Source organism: Uloborus diversus, chromosome 6, assembly GCF_026930045.1.
Source record: "Uloborus diversus isolate 005 chromosome 6, Udiv.v.3.1, whole genome shotgun sequence".
NCBI lineage: Eukaryota > Metazoa > Arthropoda > Arachnida > Araneae > Uloboridae > Uloborus > Uloborus diversus.
This window is the reverse complement of record NC_072736.1, coordinates 81,608,381-81,634,812: the sequence shown is the minus strand read 5'-3', so window position 1 is coordinate 81,634,812 and position 26,432 is coordinate 81,608,381. Positions and strand designations below refer to the sequence as shown.

General features: G+C 32.4%; 1 protein-coding gene across 1 annotated transcript; it reads right to left on the bottom strand.

Moving 5' to 3' along the window:
* Positions 1 to 1,078: 1,078 nt before the first annotated feature.
* Positions 1,079 to 26,043, bottom strand: LOC129224449 (uncharacterized). Its single transcript, XM_054858903.1, has 4 exons — positions 25,726 to 26,043; positions 19,070 to 19,264; positions 14,810 to 14,944; positions 1,079 to 1,195 (listed from the first exon to the last, which is right to left on the bottom strand). Exons 1-4 carry the CDS (start codon positions 26,041 to 26,043, stop codon positions 1,079 to 1,081), a joined length of 765 nt encoding a protein of 254 aa, XP_054714878.1.
* Positions 26,044 to 26,432: the final 389 nt, after the last annotated feature.

Below are 26,432 nucleotides of genomic sequence, written 5' to 3'. Positions count from 1 at the left end.
CATCCATGTTTGCATCGAAAACTCAAACCCATATAATTTTTTTCCCAAAATAATAGTTAAACATCGCACTGCACCCGAAAAAATGCAAATATTGACAAGCTGGTAAAATGATGAGAATATTTTCTAATCAAGTCATTGTAAAGGTCCAGACGCTAAGTGGCGATAATTTTGAAGTTGGTAATTCTATCTGAAGTAATCATATTGATCATATTCCCCCCCCCCCCACCCTTTTACTATCTCTTTGCAGTTCTAAGTTTATTTCGCTGATATATATTATTATTATTATTGTTTATTAAATCATGAGCTGGGGAGAAAAGTGCTTACCAACACCTTTTCAGAAAAGTTTAAAGTTTACTATAACACCGCTGCTAATTAGCTGTGATAAAACAAACAAACAAAATTATTTAAATCCAAACTTACTTTCAGCTGTTAATTTCTTTCCAAGAAACAAGCAACAAGCATTATATTTATTTGGTAGTAGCAATTATTTATCACTTGCAAGAGCATCACAAGAGTGTCAATATTTTTTCTTTGCAAAATTAGCAGATTTTGTATAAGCTGATCCCTCTAATTTGATTTGAAAAAAGGTTCCAAAAATTATTTGCTTTATGCATGAAATATGCGTTATTTTGCTTTCAGATTTGCTCTTTCAATAAAAAATTTGTGAAAGATCAGTTCTTGTTTATCAGAATTTTGTGAAGGGTCCGTTTTGGTTGATCGGAATTTTGTGAAAGGTCCGTTTTGGTTGATCGGATTTTTGTGAGCAGTCCGTTAACGGACCCAAATATCCTCTGGCCAGACCCCTGTGATTATTTCATACTTATTTTTAAAAAATCATGAAAAACACTAAAATTTCAGCCTCCTAAACTGGTTTTCCCCCTTAAATGATCTAATATACATCACATGAGATCATCACAGAATAAATCTAGCATTAACCACTTATATGCATATAATAATTCACTAGAAGTAGTATTGTTTGCACAATTAATTATATTTTGTGTAGGAAGCAAAATAGCAAAAAGAGTTTTATCAGCATCAAACCTTTTTTAAATCGCATAAAAGTTTTTCAGGTATTTAGTTAACTTGACCTCAATGACGTGAGTACAATGTCTTCCGGGACTGCAGGAGCTCTGCTGGCACAGGAACGAATTAAAGCAATGAAAACACATATTATGGTACAAAGAAATCCAAACACCTAATAAATAAATAAACATTTAAAAATGGAGTATAAATGGTGAAGAAATATATTGCTCCTTTGGAAGAAGAGTGCCACAATACCAACTTATTTTTTCGCTTAAAGCGCTTCAAATGGCGTTATTTTCTTTGGAAAATGGCAGATTTCTTGTTCCAATATTAACCCCGGAAAAGCACAGCAAATTAATTTTTCTTGTTGCAAATGATCTGAAGAGTTAAACTTCAAATGCTTTTCCTGTAAAATTTCATTTCTTTGTATTGCGGCACTCTTCTTCCAAACGAGTGATACATTTAAAATGGGGAAGAAAATAGGGAAAATGCATATTGTGGTATAAAGAAATCCACAAATATAGTAAGTAAATAAATACAGTGGAGCTTCAGTTACTCGACACCCATATAACTCGACTACCCCGATAACTCCACATTTCTCTTATGGCTGACCCAATGTTAATTTCAATGGGCGAAAACCTCTCTAACTTGACACACATTTGCAGAAACCCCTATAAGTCGACATCCATTGCTACTGCAGTTCAATTTTCCCTACCAACACTCTTTCGTATTGACCTCTTCTCAGAATTTTACAGTACTGTTTCTTGGTCACTCAATCCCTTTCTAAAAAGCTCTTTTAGAGAATTTGATCCTTTATCCAGGGGAGTCAGCCACCACACTCTGAGCTGTTACTGTAATTTTGATAGGATAAATGTACCTATGGAAGGCCTCTAGAGAAGGCATCATGACATGCTTTGCACATGCAGCTCAAATGCTGCGAGCGGGAAGTTTCATCTTTTACAGACCTGACTGACAAGAAGATTTTTCACCTTTTTTTCAAAGATTATAGATTTATTCCTCATAAAGTATTTAATTGATATTGGTGATGATTTTATTATGTACTTTTCAAAAAAAAAAAAAAAAATGAAATGAATATTTATGGGAATTAATTTTCATAATGTAAAAGTTAACATTAGTAAGTAGGTGATACAGAAACTCTTTAGGAATTAAAACAATGGAACCAAAGTAAGTTGACAACCGTTTAAGTCGACATGTTTACGTGTTCCCTTGGGGTGTCGAGTTATCAAGGTTCCACTTTATTTAAAAATTGAGTATAAGTGTGGAAGAAAATGTTTAAAATGAGGAATAAAAATGAAGAAGATTTATATTGATGGCTAAGGTGTGATACCTCGTAACTCAATATTAAAGAGTATAAGTTACGAGGTGTCATACCTTAGCCATCGATATTATGGTATAAAAAAATCCAAACGTAGTAAATAAATAAATATTTAAAAATTTGAGCACAAATGGAGGAGGGGGGTATTTAAAATGAGGAAAGAACATTTTATAGTACAAAGAAATCCAAATACCTAGTAAATAAATAACTAATTATTTATAAACTGAGAACAAAAGAGAAAGTAACTGTTAGAGTTTAAAGAAATTTCTACCTCTTTAGATATTAAATAATTTTGATTTTATGCATTTAACAATTTTTGATTTTAAGCATTTAACAATTTTCACCCAGAAACCACCAATTTATTTTAAAAAATTATCTTTTTTTTTTTTTTTTTGGATTTTTTTAACAAAAATCACTTTAGTCTTTATTTTTTTCCAATGGCTCATTTTTTTGCTCAATTCATCTCAAGTTTTGAATGCAAAAATGGGAATTTTTTTAAGATTTAAAAATTTTTTGATTAGCAGTAACTTTTTTTTTTTAATTTTTCCTGTGATATTCAATCAAATTGTTGTAAAAGATTCAAACTCCTGTCTGCATATTGCAGAAACATGCTTCTTTCCTGCACTAAATGGGCGATGTGAACAAATAAGCCCTCCCAGAGAAAGAAATTCATTAAAAAAAATTTTTTTTTTTTGACTGTCAAATCTATGTCTATATGATCAAGTAAACCCACTCATAGTGTTTTTTCATTAGATTTCTAAAAAACAATTTCTCTAAAGAACATTTTCTCAAAATTTCGAAAACATAAATTTCCAAAAGTTTTGTTTCTCCCTAGCCAACATTTCTCTAATTTTATTTATTTATTCTTTCACAAATGCTTGCTGATCTGATATGCTATGTCTATTTGACCTCACACAGAAAGGTTGAACATATAGCACAAAAATTAGAGCCTTTTTTCTTTTCTTTTTTTGACTGGTGTAGAATTTTAGTCCAAAAGTTATTCTGTGCAGGCATAAATTAAATTATAATGTGTGAATAACTTGGCTTTTGTTATTCATTTTGATGATCTGGGCAAAGAATTTTGTGGGAAAATAAAATATTTGAAAATGATATATTTGTCCACAAACTTCGTTTAAACTTTAAGAATCAGCTTAAATCGCATTGATTCTAATTAATCAATAATACACACACTTAGAACAATATTACAACACAATTATTTAGAACAATGTAATAAATGAAATTTTACTCTTAAAATAATTCTAGACTTTATAGTTATGGATTTTTAAAAAGCTTTCTAGTGCTCTGAATTATTTAACAAGATATCAGCCTGAACATCTAAGGCAGGGCGCACACCAAGAGGATATTTGTCTGTAACATGCCCGTGACGTTTGTCTTGCCTGCTTCACATTGGCGACAAAACATTTTTCAGCGCACATTTGACAGACAACCAGCAGGTAAGACGGTATCCAGTGCGCATGCGCAGTGCTACATTTATCAGTTGTCAACCATGTTGTTAACAAACATGGCGACGTTTCGCGGGTGAGATAACGATTCATCTGATGATGAAGTTTTGTTTTTATTGTTACTTGCAGCCGAAGAAGAAATTAATATAAATTTCAGCCTGAGCTTTTGTTTATTCATGTTTTTATTTTAAGTTTTTTAGTGTTAAGTACCTAAATTAAACTTAATCAAAACCTCTTGTAATATCCTATGAATTTTCAAGAACTAATCAATTGTGTGTGGAATGTGCGTCAAAGTGAAATAGTTGAGAAAACTTTCAAGATGAACAAATTGGAAATTTGTTCTGAAAATGGCGATACATAAAGAACGAACAATAAATTTTACAATAAAACTTGCACTGAAACATATTTTTATTTTTTTATTTTTGGCAGTAAATTTGTACCTCGAAAAAAAACGGTGGAAAATGTAACTTTTTTTTTTGATGGGCAAAGAGAAAAATTTAATATTTTTCGCAGGTAACGTTTTTTATTTGATTATTAAAGTTATTAAAGATATCTTAAACAAATATGGACATAAAAGAATGAATCAATAAATGAAAAGAAAACGAAACAGATGAGTAAATAAATGAGTGAATAAAATAGTGAATGAATGAATAAATAAATAAAGGAATTATTAAATAAAGGAATGTAAATGAAATAATAAATAAATACGCAAGTCGCATGCACTTGACTAACTGTACGACATATTTAAAGTACAAATTAACTTAATATTAAGCAAATAAATTCAGCACCGAATATTAAATATTTGAAACGTTGATAACAAGAACTTTATCATTTGATAATAATAATAAAAATGTTTGACTTACAAACAGCGCAATACATTACAATTTGAGTATCAAATTTCAAAAATTGCTTTTATTTTAATGAATTTTCAAAACTAATCACGCAATTCATTAAAAGATATGAAGGTGCTAAAACGTTTAATATTAAAAACATTTAGGACAGTGTTATTAACATTTAATAGTTATTCATGCAAAACCATATCGGTTATCTATTTAAAAAATATTATTATTCAATAATACAATGATTTTAGTGGAAAAATATTACATAACACTTGTTATATCGTCACAATTTTTTTTTCTCAAACATGAAACTCAGTGCATTCTTATTTAGCTCGTTTTGACCAATTTCTTCCAGTGCCTCAGACTTTTTTCAACAATTGAACTAAGTTTCAACTTTGAATGTTCATAATTTGGTAGTTAAATTGAAAACCTCTTAAAATAATTCATTTCATTACAGAAATTACCATTACAGAAATCATTGAACTTACTCATTTATAAGTAAACTACACCGTGCAAAATGGTTCCAAAAGGTGTCAAATGCATACATTTCTGTATAAATTTTACATTATCACATACCTCATGTAAAGCTTAGAATAAAAATATCATAAATGCAAAAACATTAACAATATTATCATAGTTCTTAGTTTTTGAAATGTAATTTTCCAGTAGAATTTAGCTTTCTTCCGACTATAATCCATGCTATCTCCATTTATATTTTGTTTGAAAAATCCAACGACAGGATTGAAATAATTTTTCTTTTTGTTTTCAACATTTTTGATAAAAGAGATACTAAATTAAGCGCTTTCTAGCAACACCACACACCTATCTTTTTTTTTTGTCGTTGGCAACGCGGGGGGAGCGACCCAGGAACAAATATCCCTCCTGCTACACTTCGAGGGAAGGCGGTAAGATGGAGACAAATGTCGTACCCCCGCCCTGTCGTTTAGGTGTGCCCGCTCACTGCAAATGAACTGGTTTTTCGGACCGATTGTCTGAAACCTGTCGACGAGATGTTCGTGTCTGCTACATGTGCGCCGCGCCTTACAACTACATCTATTGTTAAAAATATAAGCAAAAACTCTGCTAAGAAATAAATCAATACCTCTGAGGAAAAAATTAAAATGATAAAAACAGATACAGTAAACTTCCGATTATCCGCGGAATTGGGTGGCACAAATGCGGCTGAAAATAAAAATTGTGGATAAACCAAAAAAAAGCTAAAATGGGGGACAAACAGGGCAGTCGCCAGGTCCAAAAACTGGGGTAGGGGGTACGCATTTGGCGGCCCCTTAATTGCTTCAAACGCATGTTTCAATATGCAGAGAGAGAGAGAGAAGATTTAGCTTCTGATTTAGCAGGGATAGTCATATTACTAAACCTTAATACTAGCAATATAAATTTAATCTGATGGATAATATTCAGCAGAAATAAGGGTGTCAGAGGGCTTCCTCCTGACATTTTTTTTGAGATTAAAGATGTAAAAACGCAGTTTTAGACTATACTTTAAGTTGGAGAGGAAGGGGAGAGGAGGTCCGATGTCCCCCTCCCCAAATGTAAGTTCCCAAAACACAATCATACGCTATATTTTATTATGTATTGAGAGAGGGTCTGAGGGCTCTCCCCCGGGAAATTTTGAAGAATGTTATTTGAAAAACACGATTTTAGACAATCTATGGTGATGTTACGGGAGGAAAAGACTTGGGGTCATCCCCCGAGAAATTTTCAAACTCCAAGCACGACTCACTCGTGAACTATTTCTGATTGTGACAGCTAAGGCGCGGGGGGGGGGGGGGGGGGGGGGGGGTTCCCCCCCCCCGAGAAAAATTTGAAAAATACAGTTTCAGACGATGTATTGTGATATTAAGGAGAAGAGAGATGGGGAGGGCCATCCTCCCAAAATTTTTTGAAATTAAAGCCTTAAAAACGTGGTTGTAGTTGTTTTTTTTTTTTTTTTGTTACAATTGAATGCACTGCCAGTTTTGTGAAATTAACGCTCCAAAAACATAATTTAAATCGACCTTCAATGAAGCGAAGGGGGGTGAGGGTTTTGAAGCGGCTTGCGCACAGAAATGTTTTGTAATTGAAGGACTAAAAGCGAGATTTAAGAAGTTTTCCGATGATGTTGGCGAGAGAAATAGAGGGGGGGGGGGGGGGACTTATCTCGAAAAATTTTCGATTTGTTGCAAATACAATTTTAGAATATTTTTGATAATGTTGATAGGAAGAGAGATTTGGAGTCCTCCCCTGGTGAATTTTAAAAATTTAAATACAATTAATGCTATCGTAGGCATTTTAAAAAACTGTTAAGAGGGGTAGGGGGTTTGGATGATCTCCTGTGAAAAATTTTCTGAATTGAAGCCTTAACAATGAAATTTTTCAGAATCTTTAGTAACATTAGGAGGACAGGCTCAGGAGACCTCATGGAGTTTTTTAAAATCAAAGTATCTAAAGACGAAATTTATTTGACTGTGAATGATGATGAATGATTAATTGAGAGGGTGTTTCTTGGGGGTTACGTTGGGAGCACTCCCATGGTTTTTGGAAAATTCAGTCCTAAATACTCAAGTTTAGGCCATCTTTAATGCCGTTAGGGCAAGGGATATGGTTTCAGAAGGTTTTCTCGGATTTTTTTCAAAACCGAAGTTATAAAAACTTATTCCCTAGCTAGCTTTGGGGACGTAAAAAAAGAAAGGATTTGAAGTTCTCCACTCTACCCTCAGTTTGGCTACATCCCTATTGTTTATACAAATTAGCATAAACTGCTGTAACCGCCGCTACGCGGCCCAAGTTTATAACTGATGGCTAATTCAGTCAGTTCTGTTCTGTTCTTTGAGAGTGTAATGTGTTTGTTTGCAGCGCCAGAGTGTCGTTAATAAAGATGTTTTTTTTTTGCACAAGGTGTTAAGTGCATTTTTTGGCTTAGAGCTATCAAAGTTGGTAATTTTGGCCAACAAATATGGTCCGTCTCACAGGAGCTGTGTGGATATACGCTCCTAAGAATCAGTGAAATTCCAGTGATACAGTGCATTTAGTTGTGAAAGTATTACGCGTATATCGTTACAAGGTAAGTGAATGCTTATACGATTGTACCATGTCTGAAACTCTTAAAGAACTATTATCGAGAAAGCGAGTTCTCAAAATACAACTTACAAAGTTCAAACAAAAGGTCTCTGTAACAGAGTTTGAAATTAGTGACTTTGAACTATTAGAACGTAAGCATAAAGATTTAGAACTGGAATTAAAGGCTTGTTTTAAATCTATTTATGTTGCATGCAATGAAGATGATACTGAGTCTTTTGAAAAAGAGCAAGAAGAAATTAACGATGTTTTAGATGAATTGGCATATGAATTACACCGAAAGCATTCAAAAGCGAAAAGTGACTTTAAGGTCAATTCGAGGGTTGAATTGAACTCGAATGCCGAGACAAGTGTTAAGTTGCCTAAAATGAACTTACCGCTGTTTTCAGGAAATTTGCACGAGTGGCTTTCCTTTAAAGACATATTTCTAGCAAGCATTCATCAGAACAAAAATTTATCTGATGCAATGAAATTACAGTATTTAAAATCATCGTTAAAAGGCGATGCTTTTCGGATTGTTCAATCGATTTCAATTGTAGATAGTAATTATGCAGTAGCTTGGTCTCTGCTAGAGGAACGTTATTCAAATTCCCGGAAACAAGTTTATGCTCATCTAAAGCGCTGTTTTAGAATTCCTGCAATTCAAAATGAATCTGCCGCAGCAATCTTAAATTTAATAGATATAAGCACTGAGTGTGTGAGGTCTTTAGAAATGTTACATCTAACGGTAGATGATTTTTCGTCTGTAATTCTAACTTTTATTTTAAGTCAAAAGTTAGATTCAAACACTAAGCTATGGTGGGAAAGGAATCTGAAAAAAGATAATTTGCCGAAGGTATCGGAATTATTAGAATTTTTGAAAGATCATGCGTGTACGTTAAATGCTTCAAAAACAAATGTAAATGTTAAGCAAAACCAGGCAAAAACGGCCGCAATGGTTTCCGGTGTAGTAGATAAAGTTTTGCAAAAGTGCATAATTTGTGGTAAAGGGAATCATAACATTTCCTCTTGCTATCAATTTCTTAAATTAAGCGTAAGAGATAGAGTAAAAGCTCTTAAGAAGCACAATTTATGTTTTCTGTGTTTTGATAGAAATCATGCGTCAAGAAATTGCGTTTCAAAATCTATGTGTAATATTTGCAATAGAAAGCATAATACTCTTTTATGTTTTGATACCGGGAAAAAATCTAATTTGCTTACTGGTTCGCGAGGTCAATTGAACGCAGTGGAAGTAAATATTAACGAGATTTCCCAGGGGGTCGTACTAGAATCAAACATAAATCATTTGAACGTAGATGAGAGTCCGTTTGAACCAATTAATGACAAGCAAAGTTTTGCAGGGTATTCCAACGAATCGTTTCAATCGAAGAGAGTATTATTAAGTACAGCGATTGTTTATATCAAAAGTAAGGTTGGAAATTTCTTTCCTGCTAAGTGTTTGTTAGATTGTGACTCGCAGAGCCAATTTATGAGTTGCGAATTAGCGGGACAAATTAGAACTGAGGAAAGTAAAAGCAAATGTTTTCGTATCTTGTTTGACTGGGGTGTCAATGAATGTTAAATTTAAAACGTCAGCTGTGATTCGTAACAAGGGTGGAGGTTATTCTCGGGTTTTGGATTTTTTAATTGTTCCGAAAATAACTCAAATTACTCCTGTTAGTCATGTAACTATCTTGGAGATGGGAATATTTGAGAATGTTAACTTAGCTGATTCTGAGTTTAATAACCCAGGGAAAATTGAATTGCTATTAGGAGCAGAAGTGTTCTTAGAATTATTAAGATTTGGTCAATTGCATGTACCTAATTCTAATTTAGTATTGCAAAATACTGTGTTTGGCTTTATAGTGGGTGGTAGTACTAAAGATAATTCCCAGCCTAAAGACTTGCATTGCGGGTTAATTAATGAGGCCGAATTAAGTAGGGAAATTAAAAAATTCTGGGAAATAGAAAGTATTGACGAAACAGATCAATTTAAAAGTTCCGAAGAAATTGAGTGCAATGAGCATTTCTTAAAAACTCACAAACGAGATCAATCGGGAAGGTTTGTCGTTCAAATGCCTTTTAAACAGGATCCGCGGTTATTAGGAGATTCGAAACAAATAGCCATAAAAAGGTTAAATTCTTTATGGAATCGATTGAACAAAAATCCAAAGCTCGCAAATTTGTATTGTAAATTTATGACTGAGTACGAACGTTTGGGTCACATGGAAAGAGTAATGGAAACTAAAGACCCTACTCCATGTTATTATTTACCTCATCACGGTGTCTATAGGCCTGAGAAAAACTCAACAAAACTTAGAGTAGTGTTTAATGGCTCGCAGATAACTTCTACGGGGGAATCGTTAAATTCCTTGCAAATGAATGGCGGAGTTATCCAAGAAGATTTGTTTTCTATAATTTTAAGGTTCAGGACTCATCGTTATGCATTTACTGCAGATGTTCGAATGATGTACAGAATGATTAACGTGGATGAAAGTCAACGTGACTTGCAAAGGATTGTATGGAAAAATTCTAAAAGTGAAGAGGTCAAGACTTATAGGTTATGTACGGTAACATATGGTACAACAAGCGCACCATACCTCGCCATGAGATGTCTCAAGCAGTTAAGTGTAGATGGGGAACAGCAGTATCCAAAAGCTTCAACCATTGTGAAGTCAGACTTCTATATGGACGATGTTCTGACCGGAGCGGCGGATTTAAAGACTGCGAAGGATCTTAAAGGGGAAATTATAGAACTGTTAGGAAGTTGTGGAATGCATCTTCACAAGTGGTGCGGCAATCATCCAGAGCTGATTGATACATCATCAGATGCAGATTGCTACGATTTTGATAAGCTGAGTGACACGAAAACTTTAGGACTGTTATGGAAATCACAGAATGATGTTTTTGCTTTTAATTTATCCTGTGAAGATCAACCTAAAGTTACGAAAAGAACTGTCCTATCTAAAATTGCGAGGATATTCGATCCATTGGGGTTGCTTGGCCCCATAGTAACAAAAGCTAAAATTATTCTTCAGCGTTTATGGAAGTTAAAAGTAGACTGGGATGAATCTACCTAAAAAAGAAACTGAAGAATGGCTTCGGTTTATTCATGCTCTGAAGAAAATTAGTAACGTTTACGTCGACAGATATGTTCTGACTGAAACTCCAGTTGTCAAGACAATTGTCGGCTTTTCCGATGCTTCAGAAAGTGCATATGGAGCGTGCGTGTATATGGTTTCGTCCAATGCAAGAAACTCATCCTGCTCCAAATTACTCTGCAGCAAAAGCAGAGTTGCTCCAATTAAAACCGTTATAGTTCCACGGCTGGAATTGTGTGCAGCAGTGCTATTAGCGAAGTTGGTGACAAAAGTGCTAAGAGTTCTCAAATTAAAGGATAATTTGATTTACTTATACTCTGACAGTACTATAGTGCTAGCGTGGCTTCAAAGATCACCATGTGAGTTAAAAACTTTTGTTGCCTCACGAGTAGCTACCATTCAGCGATAGACAGGTATCAATCGCTGGTTTCACGTAAAATCGGAGGAGAATGCGGCTGATTTGGTATCGCGTGGTTTGGACCCTGAACAATTGATAAATAATGACTTTTGGTTTAACGGTCCACCTTTTCTAAAGCAGGACACTCTTAACTTTCCTTTCGATCATGAAAATGTGGAACTTGGTGATGAATCTTATCTAAGAGAGATTAAATGTTTGACTGTTGAAAACCAACCTACTGTAGAGTTAAAAAATGACTGTGATTTTTCTTTTGTAAATGAATTTTTAAAATTAAGTAATAATTATGACAAAATTCTTCGCATACTTTGTTATGTTCGTAGGTTTATTCATAATTTGAAAAGTAAAGATAATAAATTAACTGGAGTTATCACTTCAAAAGAAATATGTGATGCTGAAATTTTAGTTATTAAAGCAGCACAATTATCTTTAAATGATGAGTTTAAAACAAAAAGGGCAGGTAATTTATGTAATTTAAATCCATTTATTGATGAAAATGGTGTCCATAGAGTAGGTGGTCGGCTTGAAAAAGCATCTTTGTCTTTCAATCATAAATGTCCTATTCTTTTGCCAAAAAACTCTAAGTTAAGTGAAATTATATTTTACACCTATCATTTAAAATTATTGCATGCAGGTCTGCAAGCTTTATTAAATGTTGTTCGTACAAAATTTTGGCCTTTAGGAGGTAGAAATTTAGCTAGAAAATGTGTTCATTCCTGTGTTACTTGTTTTAAGTGTAAACCTATTTTAGCATCTCAAATTATGAGTAACTTACCTAGTGAAAGAGTAAACATTTCTTATGTCTTTAATTACACGGGTTTGGATCTATGCGGTCATTTCTACGTTAAGTTTAAAAATCAACGAAAGGGTGTTCTGAATAAAGTTTACATTTGTGTATGTTTTGTAACCCGAGCAATTCATCTTGAATTGCTCTCAGATTTAACTACAGATGCCTTAATAGCAACTCTTAAAAGATTTTTTGCTAGATGCGGAAAGTGTTCCAGAATATTTACAGATAATGCGACCAATTTCGTTGGAGCCAATGCTCAGTTAAAAAAGTGGTATAGTATGATAAATTTTCCAGATGAAAAATTAGCTTCTTTCTTTAATTCTGAAGGTATTGATTGGTCGTACATCCCTCCTAAATCTCCCCATTTTGGTGGACTTTGAGAGGCTGGTGTAAAATCTGTCAAACACCATTTGAAACGGGTAATGTCAAATTTAAGACTCACTTATGAGGAATTTGAAACTGTTATTATTCAAATTGAAGGGGTTTTAAATTCGCGACCTCTTACTCCTTTGTCAAATGATGATGATGATTTTCAATGTTTAACCCCAGGTCACTTTTTAGTTGGTAGGCCAATTTCTGCAATAGCAGAGCCTCAACTAATTGATATAAATGATAATAGGTTAAGCCGCTGGCAAAGAACCACTAAGGTAGTCCAAACTATTTGGAGAAAATGGAAAACGGACTATTTAAGCACACTTCAACAACGCTCAAAATGGATGTTTGCAAAAGATAATGTTAAATTGGGCTCTTTAGTTTAATAAAAGAAGACAATTTGCCATGTTGCAAGTGGTTAATTGGTAGAATTATACAACTGCATAAAGGTTCCGATGATAAAGTTAGTTGTGAAGATTCGAACTGCAACAGGTGAACTTAAAAGATCGGTAACCAAGATTGCTCTTTTACCAATTGAAAATTGATTTGTGCTTAGTGTTATTTTGTATTAGTGCTATATTATTGTGTATTTTGTGATGGACTCTTTGGTTTTTTTTCTTTTCTTTGATTTCTATATGAAGTTTTCTTTAATATGAATGATTAACTTTTTGAAAATTTTGTAAAATTTATCAAGGCCGGCGGTATGTTTATGCAAATTAGCATAAACTGCTGTAACCGCCGCTACTTGGCCCAAGTTTATAACTGATGGCTAATTCAGTCAGCTCTGTTCTGTTCTTTGAGAGTGTAATGTGTTTGTTTGCAGCGCCAGAGTGTCGTTAATAAAGGTGTTTTTTTTTTGCACAAGGTGTTAAGTGCATTTTTTGGCTTAGAGCTATCGAAGTTGGTAATTTTGGCCAACACCTATCTTCATTTTAAATTTTAATAATTGTTAAACATATTGCGATAATACTTTCTTCCAATTTTCCATTGCCAAACACGATTATTTGCTTGGTTTCCCATATTAAAATTCTCAATTTCCAGCCTAATATTTTTGCTTTCTTAAAATACAAGTGGTGTCTGCGGCCCCAGAACACGATCTTTTAATATTTTTAACGGATGTGGTAATTTTCTGTGATACCTTAGATCTTTATTCCACTTCATTTTATTTTATACTTGCCTCCTGCATCTCTTGAACAAGTTCTGATTTACTTATGATTTTTATGTTCAAACATTTAGAACTTTTGGGGTGAGTATTCATCAAAATACTTTGAATCTCTTTTAGCATTATACTTTTTTATTTCCTCACTCTGTTTCAAATATATTTCGGTAACCCATGCATTTTTCTCCACTTAGCAACGATTTTCAGGACAATATTTTTCATCAAAAAAAAAAAAAAATTACATATGAGAACGTTTCGGCAGTCCCTATTTATTTATTTTCAAACTGAAGAATCATGAAGCATGGTTTTGTATAACCAGGACCGCCGAGAGACAAGGCGTGCATGCTTTGTCGCCGGTCCTCCCTCCCGTTATGCGAATTTTACTCTATGCGTATGCACAGTACTTTAATTAGATCCGGGCACATAGTTTCTGACTAGACAGGCATACCATTATGAGGCCTAGTGAATAGTGCACTGAATGTTTTTTTTTTTCTTTTTTCTTTTGCAACATTTCCGCGGTTCTTACTTTGATAATCTTAATAAAAGAGAATCATGGATGTTCCTAAATTGTATTTTGAGATTATATTTTCATTCAAGTTTTATAGAAAAAATACTTTTTAACACTATTATTTAAATTCTTCATTTATATTTACTATTTTAATTTTCTTAAACAACAAAAAGTTTCCCTTTTCCTTAGTTTGTTGCATCGCTAAAAGGAAACTGGCGACCCGACTTCTGAAAAACGGGGGGAGGGGATAGCACCGCTCCCGGCGTCAGCCCTGGGGACAAATAAAGTAAAAACTGCCTTTCCTCAAAAACTTGAGTGTATTCATGCAAACAGTGTTAATCTATGCAGTACAGTAAAAACGTTTTGAATTATTTAGCCAAAGAACTTATCAATAAGGACATTCAATAAGGTATATGTACAATGAAGAAAGCACAAAAAGTAAATAAATAAGCAAATAAATAAAGAAAAAACAAAAGCAACCAAGTTTAAATTTTCAAAAAAAAAAAAAAAAAAAACAGCCAGTGGTATTTTCTGTTTGCTGAGAAAATACATAATCTTGATTGTTGATTGACTTGCAGATAATCAGGAGCTTACTGTAAAGCATAAAACTCGTAAATGGGTGTACCAACATGCTTTGGGATAAAAATGAACAGTTAATTCAAAAATAAATGGTTAATTCAAAGCATTCAAAAGATTTTGCTCACTTAAATCCTTAAAAATGAAAAAAGAAAAAGCATTCTACTTACAGCTGCCAATGAGATCTGTACTTTAGTCCAGTTTGAATCTGCTGAGACATTGTGATGAAAATGATGTTCAGCATGAAGAAGCATTGCAGAAGAAAAAATGAAAAGAATACACAAACTTCCGTTTAATGCGGCATCCTAAGAAAAAAAAAAGAATTTAAATAAATTGAAACAGCATGTTGATGTTTAAGCATTTGTTATTCACATTAGTCAGGCCTTAAAAATAAAAAAAAATAAAAAATAAATAAAAAGACTGTTAAAAACAAATGATTTTTTACTTGCTTAATTTTTATTTGCTTTAATTTCAATAAGACACCTCAACACCATAAAAGCGATAGTCAACTTGAGCACAACTAATGCATACACTTCTGACTTACACAATATTTTTTTTTTAAGTCTTATATTCATTATTATTTTCTCCATAGTGAATACAGTATAAGACCCTAATGTTGGAAACCCGAAAAACGGAACTTTTTTCACTTCAACTAAAAAAAATAAATAAATATATGTTTAAAAAAATTCCCCAAAACAAAAAAAATCTCTCTCTCTCATTTTTTTTTTTTTTTTCAAAATTTTTAACGTTTGGCAATTACTTGTTCAAAACACAGTACTTTCAGTTCAGTTTTATTATTTTTTTTAAATGATTTTTCGATGCCAAATGCTATGAGTAAATACGCGTTTTGCTGTAATTGTACAGCAAGCTTTTAACATCCACTTTTGCTTTACAATATTTTTTTTCTTTTCATAAGCATGCAATATAAAGCCTACTAAACAAAAGTACAAAGTTTTTTTTGGTAAAAATAGTATTTTTTTTATATTGATTAGCACATTGCACAATAATAAAAACTAACATACAGAAACTATACATCACTGCAAATTATCTCCAACTTTTGTTTTAGCATATTGAAGTATACTTTCATTCATATTTATCAAAAAATAAAAGAAATTTAGTGTGAACATTAGCAAAACCAGGAAAAACGTGACAAATGCTGTACAACAGGAAAGTTTCATTATTTTTTGAGTTAGAATCCAAAATCTAAAAAGGTTGTGGTCCCGAGATTTCCAAATTTGGGGTCCCAAACTATACTTACGAATTGCTGAAATTTGAAACGAAAGGTTTAAAGAACTTTATTTTACTTATAAACAGAGCTTATGTCCCAAAGAACAGTTCGTCTGGAAAGAATATTATGTTTATTGATGTATAATTGCCCTGCACATATTGTTACTATTATTAGTGGAACTACAATTTTACCAGGTCGGTTTCATACGTTATCCTACTTTGACACCATTTTCTGCTGGTCCCCATGAAAAGGGCTATACTAATAATGTTCAAATATTCCGGTTTTTATGTTATCCATTTTTAGAAAGTCCGCTTAATAGGGTTTTCTACAAGCAGATCAAAGTAAGCAGATTAAAAAGTACAGATAGCGAATTAACCGAACACCAAAGAGAAACTGCTGTGCCAATAAAGAACTAATAGAAATGCAAATAATGAGCAAAAACTTTCTCACGGGTATTAAAACCTATGAAAGAAAGAATTTGACTGTCAGAAAGTTCAGTCACTAAAGGGTCATTCCATGCGAAATGAGCAAATCAGCTGTGGCTGACATGTCACAGATTTCAATGAAAATTTTTATTTAGGTAAAAACCATGCATATCTATGAGGAAATGCAAAGTATAGTTTAAAAACTGTTTGTTGCTTTGTTATTGACATTAGAAGTTGATGCTTACGCTAAGCCTAAATTTTCGGAGTTCATTGCTGCCAGTTTCTGACTCAATAACTCCATAAATTATAAACGTACACTTAATAAATAAATATTTCCGCATTCTATAAACAAATCTCTATTGGGAAAAAGCAAAGTAAAATTTATTCGGATCTTTTTTTGAATCTGAGATATTAACAAATATTGAAATTTTGCCAATTTACTTCAGATTTCAAATCACTCTTCTAGCTCTTTTAATGAAAATATAAGAGTAAAAATGATTCAGATTGAAAAACTATCTATAACTAACTATCTGCTCTAATTTAGTTATTGTTTATGAATTTCTTAATGACGAAATCGTACTTTAAAAAATCGAAAATTTCATTTTTTCCTCTATTTCAGATGTTTTTTTGAAGATGAAGGAATGCTCTAAATTTACTCAAGTTTTTTCATGTAATATATTGAAGTGTCTTTTAGATGCTATTAAATTTTAATCATTGGTATCAGCATATTTTTGTTACTAGAGTAATTTGAACTTAGGCAAAATTTCATTAGTTAGTTCGTTTTTGTTGTAAGTTCAGCAAAATTAACAATTTCTTTCGTGTTTCATTTTCTCAAAAGCATGTTTATGAAATATCTGCTAAAATGTACATTTTTTTTTAAATTGAAATAAATGTTAGATATACTTGCTTTTACGTCATTGAGTGGTTTATCTAGTGTTTTGAATTCTCGTAATTTCACATGAGTCAATCCAAACTGGTTCCATACAGTATAAACTATTCATTCATGTTCAAATAGTTCTAAGTTATAAAATTAAAATAATTATTTTGAAAATTACAATATGTTTTTTCAGTATAATGTATTATGTAGGGCACAATATAGGTAATTTAAGAAGGTGCAATGAAGTTTTCACACTTTTTATTTCTGTTTTAGTGTGTGAATTGACTAGCGAAATTGCTCAATTTCGAAGACCAGTATCTTTTTTACAAACCAAATACAAAAATCAATATATATAACATGCATAGTACTTGAATGGAATATTCAATTGGCTACGAAATTTTATTTTTAATTCCATCCCCTTTTGGTCTACAGGGGTCTAAAAATGTCATTTTTGTCATTTTTCCGATTTTTGAGGGGCTGTAATCTATAAAAGGTGCACAAACACACAGCAACAGTTACATATTCTTTTTAGCATGGTTCCAGTGATCAGTTTTTGCCGTATTTCATTTTGTGTTTCCGTCCCCTACGCGAGTTATCTCCCCTTGAAATGAGTAAAATTTTTACATTAGACCCTGAACTTTAACCTGTTGCCGTTATTTTAATGATTAACTTACAGCTACGTAACTCAGCTGTAAGACTATCAATTTATGCACTTTAACATCAAAGCGTTAAAGTAATTGTCATAAATGTAATTCAAATAGATTTCGGCCAAAATGCAAAGATCTAAAAGTACCATTTTGACTACGACAAATCACTTTTGGTGACCTCTAAAAAATTAAAGGTCCAGTTGAGAGAAAAAATAATAGCGGTTTTAAACATTTTTCATATCCAGCTTTTAGGGATATGAATTTCAAAAAAATTAAAATGGTTTAGCGCACAAATCCATCGAACCTGTATGGATTGACCCATAAAACACAAAGAAAATGCTATTTTTCTGAATTTTATTTTACGTTTGGAAATCAAAAACCAATTTCGAGTTTCTTCAAGCAAATAGTAGAAACACAGCTCTATATTCTTGTAAAATTTTGAAGTTGTCTGATTTTCCCTCATTTGAATTTTTGTGTGTATGTGAAGGGGAAAATCATCATTTTACAAAATGGCACTAAGTTAAAAACTGATTTTGAAGACAAAGGAGTTAAAATACAACTTCAAAAATAAGGTATTTCTTTTATGATACTTTAGCACATTATTGGGTATTAATTTCATCAAAGCTAATGCATTCCTTAAAGATTGAGATTAAAAAACAAAATGCTTAATTATGAGAAAATTGAAATATTTTCAGTTTTTGAAACTCGGTTAAAAGTTAACTATATAATAACTTTGAAAATTTTACGGACATCAGATTAATTATTCTACTCCATAGATTGCAACAACATATAACTTTTATGTTTTCATTAAATAGTTAATAAGATACAAGCCTTCAAAAATGCAACATTTAGCACTTATGAGAATGCTGTTCAATTTGATCAATTTTCAATCGCATGTAACTATTCAAATAAAAAATTTTAAGCAAAAATATTTTAGATATTTTTATATAGGCATAAAAGGAACCTGTATACCAAATTTCATAAAAATCTGTTATCATGCGGCCACCACTTTTTTGGGAATTTTGCTCATTTTGTATGGAATGACCCTAAAGCCAAAACAAAAATGGTAAATTTCAATAACGGTGAACAGCAAGAAAAGAAAAAAGGCAGAATGAAAGAAAAAAACTTCAGGAAATGAACAAAACACAAAATAACGCGTGTATGCAGTAATCTGCAAATTTTGTTTGATAAAATGTCGCTATTTTTATTTTATTTTTTTCTGCACAAAGGTATTTATTTTATTTCTTACTCACAATTATGTTCCAATAAAGGGGAAAACTTTCAACAAGTGTGGTTACTCCTAAAAAGAAAAACATAGTTTCCACTAGAAAGCCAAATACTGTAACAAAAACATGTGCACGAACAGATGAAGAAAATGGTGTATCCAAAACATCTATTTCATAATTTCCAGCACTTGTGATACACCCAAGACTAATAGCTGAACAAACCTAAAATAAAAAGAAAGATATAATTATTTGTGCTAGGTACGTGACACATTCCTTTGTTACATATATGATGTGTACATGATATTTGGTTAAAAATTTTAAAAAAATGAATGATAAACAAAAATTTACAGTTAAATTTCAAATAGAAAAAAAAATATTTTCAAGCTTCACATTAATGACAATTAATAAAGGCACTTATTGCAATTAATTAATAACATTATTAATGAATATATAGAAAGGGAAACGGAGAATCAATTGACTTCATCTTTTCTTTGAAAAATTTTCAACATTGAAGTTTAAAAAGCACATTTGTAGACTATCATATTGGGAAGATACACTCACGCCGCTAAATGTGAAATCAAATGCCTCTCCTCCGAAAATTCTTCAAAAATTGACATCCTAAAAACCTAAATTAAGATTTTATTTAGATAGGAGAAATAGGGGTGAAGGTTCAGGGTTTCATTCTGAAATATTTTCAAAATTGCATGAAGTCAATTTTGGGCTGCTTTGGGAAAGAAAGTTTTGGGGGCTCTCTCCAGTAAATTTTTCACAACTGATGTTTTAAATAGGCCCTTTCGTAAAGTTTTCTAAATTCAAGTCAAAAATGAATTTCAGGTCAAACCGAGATAAAATGAAAAGCTTTCTGCGAACACAAATCCTAACTGGAAAATTTACTGCAAATAATTATTTTGCCTAGCTCACCTTTGAATAAAGAATGAAATTTATATTCAAATATGAAAAAGACAAAAAAAGTGCTTCAAATCTTTTTTTTTTTTTGCATATAATTTGCTTATTTTTCACCAACTGAAGAAAACTACCAAAACCATTATTTTTTTCACATGTGTGCTTTAAAAGGCTTTTGAAAAAAGGCTTTAACAGAAATAAACTGGGAATTTTTTTTCAAAACTCAATCTATTAAAAAAAATAAAAAGAAGAAAGAAAAAAAAATTTTTTTTTCTTCTTTTAAAATTAACGTTAGCAGTTTTAAAAAAAATTCTGTAGAGCGAAAATTTTTCTGCAAACGCCATTCACGCGTTCATCTATATTGTGCAAGACTGTTTCAGGCTATGTTTGATGACATGAGAAGTCTCAGGATTCAGAAGCTGTCCAAAAAAACTTTTTGACACTGAGGTTTTAAAAATTCAATTTCGTAAGGGAGAATGTTCGTATTTTCATTGGAAAATTTTGGAATTTTAAAGTTTAAACATGCATTTTTAGATAATTTGCTGTCGTTAGGGAAAAGAAAGGGTTTGAGGGTGTCTCCAGAAATTTTGCTGTTTATTCGGTTTTAAAAATGCATTTCTATGCAATTGTTGGTGATGCTAGAGATTGGAGTAGGAGATTTGTGAGCTTCCTTTTAAGAAGATGTAAAAAAGCTATCCTTGGTGATGTCAGAGAAGGAACGGAAATTCCAACCTAAAATTCTTTGAATTTGAAGTCTCAAAAACCAGGGCTGCGGAGTCGGAAAGAAAATGGCCGACTCCGACCCCGACTCTGACTCCTGGATTTTGAAACGCCCGACTCCGACTCCAGATTTTTTAATTTTTATTATATTGTATTTTTTCAATTCCCTCTACCCCTTCAGGAAGGGGGAAAACCACAAACGGGGATTGAAATATTAATTCTTTTTCATGAAAATTTCGCATTTTGTATTTTATGGTAAACCCAAGATGCATACAACGTTACAAATTCAATTTAAAAATCAAATTTTCCAATAGTTACCAGTTTAAAGGTGAGATTACTTAAAAATACCATTTTTTTTTCAATAATTCAAAAAGGATTACTTGTAATTTGCCTCTTTTTAATGTTTAACAAATACATACATTAATAAAATTGTGTGCTTTCAATTTTTGAAAGTTGCAACTTGAAGGGAAAAAAACTTTTTTTCTAAGTCTAAGTTCTTGAGAGGAGGTGGTTTGCCCCGGGTGACACCCAACTGCTAGGTGACACCCAAGTTAATTTCAGAGTTTGTAAAAAATATAAATGCTTTAATTCTGAAAATTTTCCCGAACATATTTTAAATTATATTTCACTAATAAAATTTCAACGCAAATAAGGCACACATACATCAGGAGCAAATTTTACGCAAAATGCTGTGGTATACAAATTTGTACGAATAGCTTTACTATACCTATATTTCTTCTTTGATAAATTATTAATTTAAATTTTATAGTATGCTTTAGAATTAACCTTAATACGAAGATTTTAAAATTAACTGCAATTATTGAGTGTTGTAATTATCATTTACTTATTTTGTTCCTTTTTTTTTTTTTTTTTTTGGAGAATTAAGCATTCAGAAATGGTCTTAATAAAAAATAAAAAAATAAAAAAAAACTAGATTATTTCATCGGATCTTTTAGATTCGTGCTTTCACGCCAAAACTTATTTTAATTTGCTGAACACTCTCAAAAGTTTCCACCTGAGCTACGGGCCTCGACTTACTATATTGTTACTTTCTTTTGACTATTTTATAACTGAGATTGCACAAAACACTATATTTCTACTTTTATTTGAAAGTGATTACTTGAAAATGTTAGGCAACAAAACTGTTTGCTGACAGTTGCTATTTGTAAAGTTAAAAAGCAAGCAAACTAGGGGGCGGCTACAGAAAGTTCGGTAAGCACTCAAGCTAGCTGATTGCCATAATTGCAGTTATTTTCTCATTAGTAGCATTTTATACATATGTAATCGAACCAATTGGTAGTCAGTTTTTAAAAAATGCAAGGACAGTCAGTGAAAATGAAAGTAAAAAAGAAGCATGGAGACAAAGTCGGCATGTTTTCTAACGACTCCTTTACCCAAGAAACAGTCCGACTCCAACTCTTCGACTCCGACTCCACAGCCCTGTCAAAAACCCTATTTTAGGGTATGCTTGGCCAAGTTGAGAGAAGAGACAGAAAAGCAGCTCTTCTCTGGAAATTTATGTCCTAAGGTATAGGTAAATTTTGAGGATATTCTTGGTGAAATTGGGAAAGGGCATGATGAGGATCAGGGCTCTCCTCCCCCCCCCCCAAAAAAAAAAAAAAACTTTTCAAAACGCAAGGAGGAAAAGTGTAGTTTTAAGCTTTGTTTGGTCTCCAAGAAAGACATGTTACCCTTTTGTAACTGCACTTGGGCTCTGAAACACCTGAAATTGCTGCCCGGCGCAAAGGTCTCGACTTGCTCCTCCCTTAGATCTGGCAGTGGCTAAGACTAAAGTTTTTTGTCTTTGGCATTGCTAGAAGTAATATATATAGACATACACGTACACATTGAGCTCAGATGCATTTGCTGCAGATATTTAAATTGCCTAGTAGGTATTAATGAATATCAATAAGAAACAGTGGTAATCTTTAAATATATGAAGCTAAATTAATGAAAAAACTTCCCCTTTTTCTTTAATAGATACTTGATTGAAAGCAAAAGGCATTGTCTCACAAAAAATTTTGCCTACCCACTGTATATCTATTTCTATACCTGGAGATAGTTTTGAGTTACGTGTGCAGATACTTCATGCTTTTATCACAATGGTCTTTGGTAGGGTAGGGTTGACTTGTACCATCTGAGATGGAACCCTCAGAATCACTCAGGATTTTGACAGGGGAACGTTCCACCAGTTCCCCCTCAGTAAATATGCATCTGGCTTGATTATGTAATTAAAAAACAAATATAAACAAAAATCATCAACATTCACGAATTAAATTAATAAAACAAATGCTAATAGCACATTTAATGAGACTTGCTGCTAGTGTTAACATTTTTAAATTACTTGTTTATTTTATTTTATTGTTCAATTTTATTTAGCTAGCTTAAAAATAGTAGCTACTTAATATATTCAGGGGTCTGTCCAGGATTTTTCACAAGGTCCGTTTTTTGTGAAAAATAAAATAATTTTGTGAAAAATCAAATAATTTTGTGAAAAATCAAATAATTTTGTGAAAAATCAAATTAAAAAATTTTTTTTCTTGTAAAAACGAAAGTTTAGAGTCTTGAGATGGTGGAAACTGCATCATTGACACTTAAAGTTGAGTGTTTTCTCTCTTTTCTGTTGAGAATATCATTCTTGAGTGTTTTTCTAGTATTTGAAAAGAGGGGAGAGGCATCGCACCCTGGGAGATGGGCACCCCTCAAGTATCAATATTTATCTACCATTCTACATCATGTTAAATTATACTAGAAATGTTTTTTGTATAGTATTTAAAATAACTGTAAGAAAAAAAATTAGGCAGGGGTTCAGCAACTTTTTAACCCAAGCCACTGTTTAAGAGCAGAGTCATTCTTCAAACCTTATAAACTCTGATTTTCACAAAAATAAAAAAAAAATATTTTCTTTGTTTACCTCTTAACTAAGCGTACTAAACATCGAAAATTCGAAAAATCAGATTTCCACAGCGGATGCAAAGAGATTGCAATCCTCAAAGTGAAGGAATCAAAAGTATCAAAACGGCTTGTAAAATAAATATTTTTGATAAAATTACTTTTGAATTGCACTTTAGAGTCCTATGATAAACATATCATTAATATCTGGACACAGTTGAAGCAAAAATAAATAAATAAATAAATAAAATAAAAAAATAAACCATCGATTCAGCATTTTAATTATTGACTCATAAAAGAAAATGGAATTCCCCTTTAAAACTTGAAATAAGCTTTGTTACAAAAATAAAGACTTTTCATTTATTTGCATCCTAATAAAGCGAAGTTAGCTTGAAAAAAAGAATAAAATATGATTCTCATATCGGATGTAAAAAGATTGCGTTTTTCAAAATGTAGACATCTATAGAAAAAAATAACGGTAAATAAAAGTTTATTTAAAGTTAATTATCCTTTTTAGTATCGAAAAACCAAACCCATATAACTTTCTCCCAAAATAACAGTTTAACATCGCACCACCAGACACTAAGTGGCGATAAGTTTAAATTTTGTAACCCTATCTGAAGCGATCACATCCGCCCCACCCATACTACCCTTTGCAGTTCTAAGTTCATTTCGCTGTATATTATTGATTATTAAATCATGAGAGGGGAGAAAAGTGCTTACTACGCCTATTCAGAGAATGTTGACGTTTTTTCAAAGAAGTTTACAACAACACCGCTGCATAAAACAAACAAGCAAAATTATAAACCAAACTGACTTTCAGCTGTTAATTTCTTTCAAAGAAACCAACAACAGGCATTATATTTATTTGGCCGTAGTAATTATTTATGGCTTGCCCCCAAGGAGCATCACAAGAGTGCCGATTTTTTTTTTCTTTTGCGAAATTAGCTGATTTTGTATAAGTTGATTCCTCTAATTTAACTTTAAAAAAGTTTCCAACCACTATCGTTTTTATACAGGAAATATGCTGTATTATTTTAATCTGAGATTTGCTCTTTCAATAAACAATTTGTGAAAGATCCGTTTTTGTTTATCAGAATTTTGTGAAGGGTCCGTTTTGGTTGATCGGGATTTTGTGAAAGGTCCGTTTTGGTTGATTGGATTTTTGTGAAAGGTCCGTTTTGGTTGATCGGATTTTTGTGAAGGGTCCGTTAACGGACCCAAATTTGCTCTGGCCAGACCCCTGATATTGCTGCCTTTGCAATGTTTCTTAAGGTTCTTTTAAACCTTAACAGGGGAGGTGCAGTCTCACAGACCACTCAAAAGTTCATCCGATCACTTCTATTTTATTTTCAGTCCGATTGAATGGTTTCTCCCAATAGCTTTTTGTTTTGTGACCTTGAACACCCTCCTTGCTTATCAGTATCTTTAGGCAAGTGCATCTGGTTTAAATTTCATTGTATTCTTAGAAGCGGTTTGTGAGACCACACCTGCCCTTCAGCGTTACTATTTTCGTCAGTAGTAGCCATGGCTCTTAACGTTAGAAACTGCGGATATAGGTTCATTTAATCTTATCCGCGTTATGTGGAAGAGATGCAAAATATTTTTTAGATGAGGTTGGGAGTTGTTTGAAATGCTTGCAAACATTACGCAATGATGTTCTAGGGACAATGAAGACTAAATTATTTCTCGAAATACGACGCGAAATACTAGCAGTTAAAGGGCTGTCAAAATTTTCCCGTAACTAGATATAATCAATTTTCTGGTACTAAAATATTCTGTATGTATTAAACAATTAAAATGAAATCTTTAATAAATAATAGATTCATTTTTATTACAAATAGTGAGTTATTTACTGCAGCATATGACTTTCTCGAAAAATCTTAAGACTCTAGCAAAATTTCCTCGGAAAAGGTGTATTTCGATTCAAAGTTAAAAAGTATTTTTCCCTGTGCTAATAAAAGTTTAAAGACAATCTGTGGGAAATTACAGGACTGTATCTTAATTACACGATTTTTAAGAATTTTTTAAATAGAGTGGTCTCTGAGACCTCACGTCCCCTGTTACGTCCTACTTTTCACCTCCCCTGTTACGGGTTAACAAAAAAAAAACATTCTTTTAGTCTTTGAAAATCAAAGATTTTCTGAGAATAACTTTAAAAGGCATACCAAAAGAGCTAGCCTCAGCAATCCTTCTGGCTTATTGAAATAGTTCGAATTCCATTCTAAAATAAATGCAGTTCGAATGGCTTGCTCACTGCTGACAGAGCTGGGCGTCCGTCTAATATTTCCATCCACACTTGAAACACAACCAGCATCACTCAGTTCTTCTAGTTCATCAAGGGAAATATTTCTTAAAGTAGATTCTTCAACAAAGTGTCGAAATCCACTTTTATTATGTCGCACTATGTTTTCGCTCAGACTGTCATCTTTTTCACTTTCATCAGATTGAGAATGTGAAAAAACGTTCAATTCATTTCCTTCCATACTTCAATTCAAAATCAAGTGAAGGAGTATTCAACACCGTAAGAGCCTGAATTTCAAGGGCCATAATGTTATTAAATTCGATAAAAACATATTTCAATATTGCACTTTAGTTCCGTATGGAAGTAAACAAATAATTGATGATGGAAGTGTAAGTTCTGTTTTTTTCTCCAGGACAAAATTGATAATTTAAATATGAGTGAAACTTTTAAATCAGGAAAAACTGATGACTATTTATCCTCAATGTATTCTTTTTTAAATTTATGATCACAAACTATTTTTTAAGAAAGGAACTGCAAATCCTTCATAGCTTACAGGATCTGAACTTCTCAACAATTTCTATTTTGATCATCTGGTGCGAGCCCGTCCCTTTAAAAAAAACCGTCCGTTAA

Bases quoted from the DNA above. Each gene is read 5' to 3' on its own strand.
- LOC129224449 (XM_054858903.1), bottom strand. From the start codon at position 26,043: ATGGAAGGAAATGAATTGAACGTTTTTTCACATTCTCAATCTGATGAA. The intron at 14,945-19,069 runs GTGAGTAAGAAA...TTTTTTTCTTAG, and splicing joins CCCTTTATTGGAACATAATT to GATGCCGCATTAAACGGAAG. The intron at 1,196-14,809 runs GTAAGTAGAATG...TTTATTTATTAG, and splicing joins TACAGATCTCATTGGCAGCT to GTGTTTGGATTTCTTTGTAC.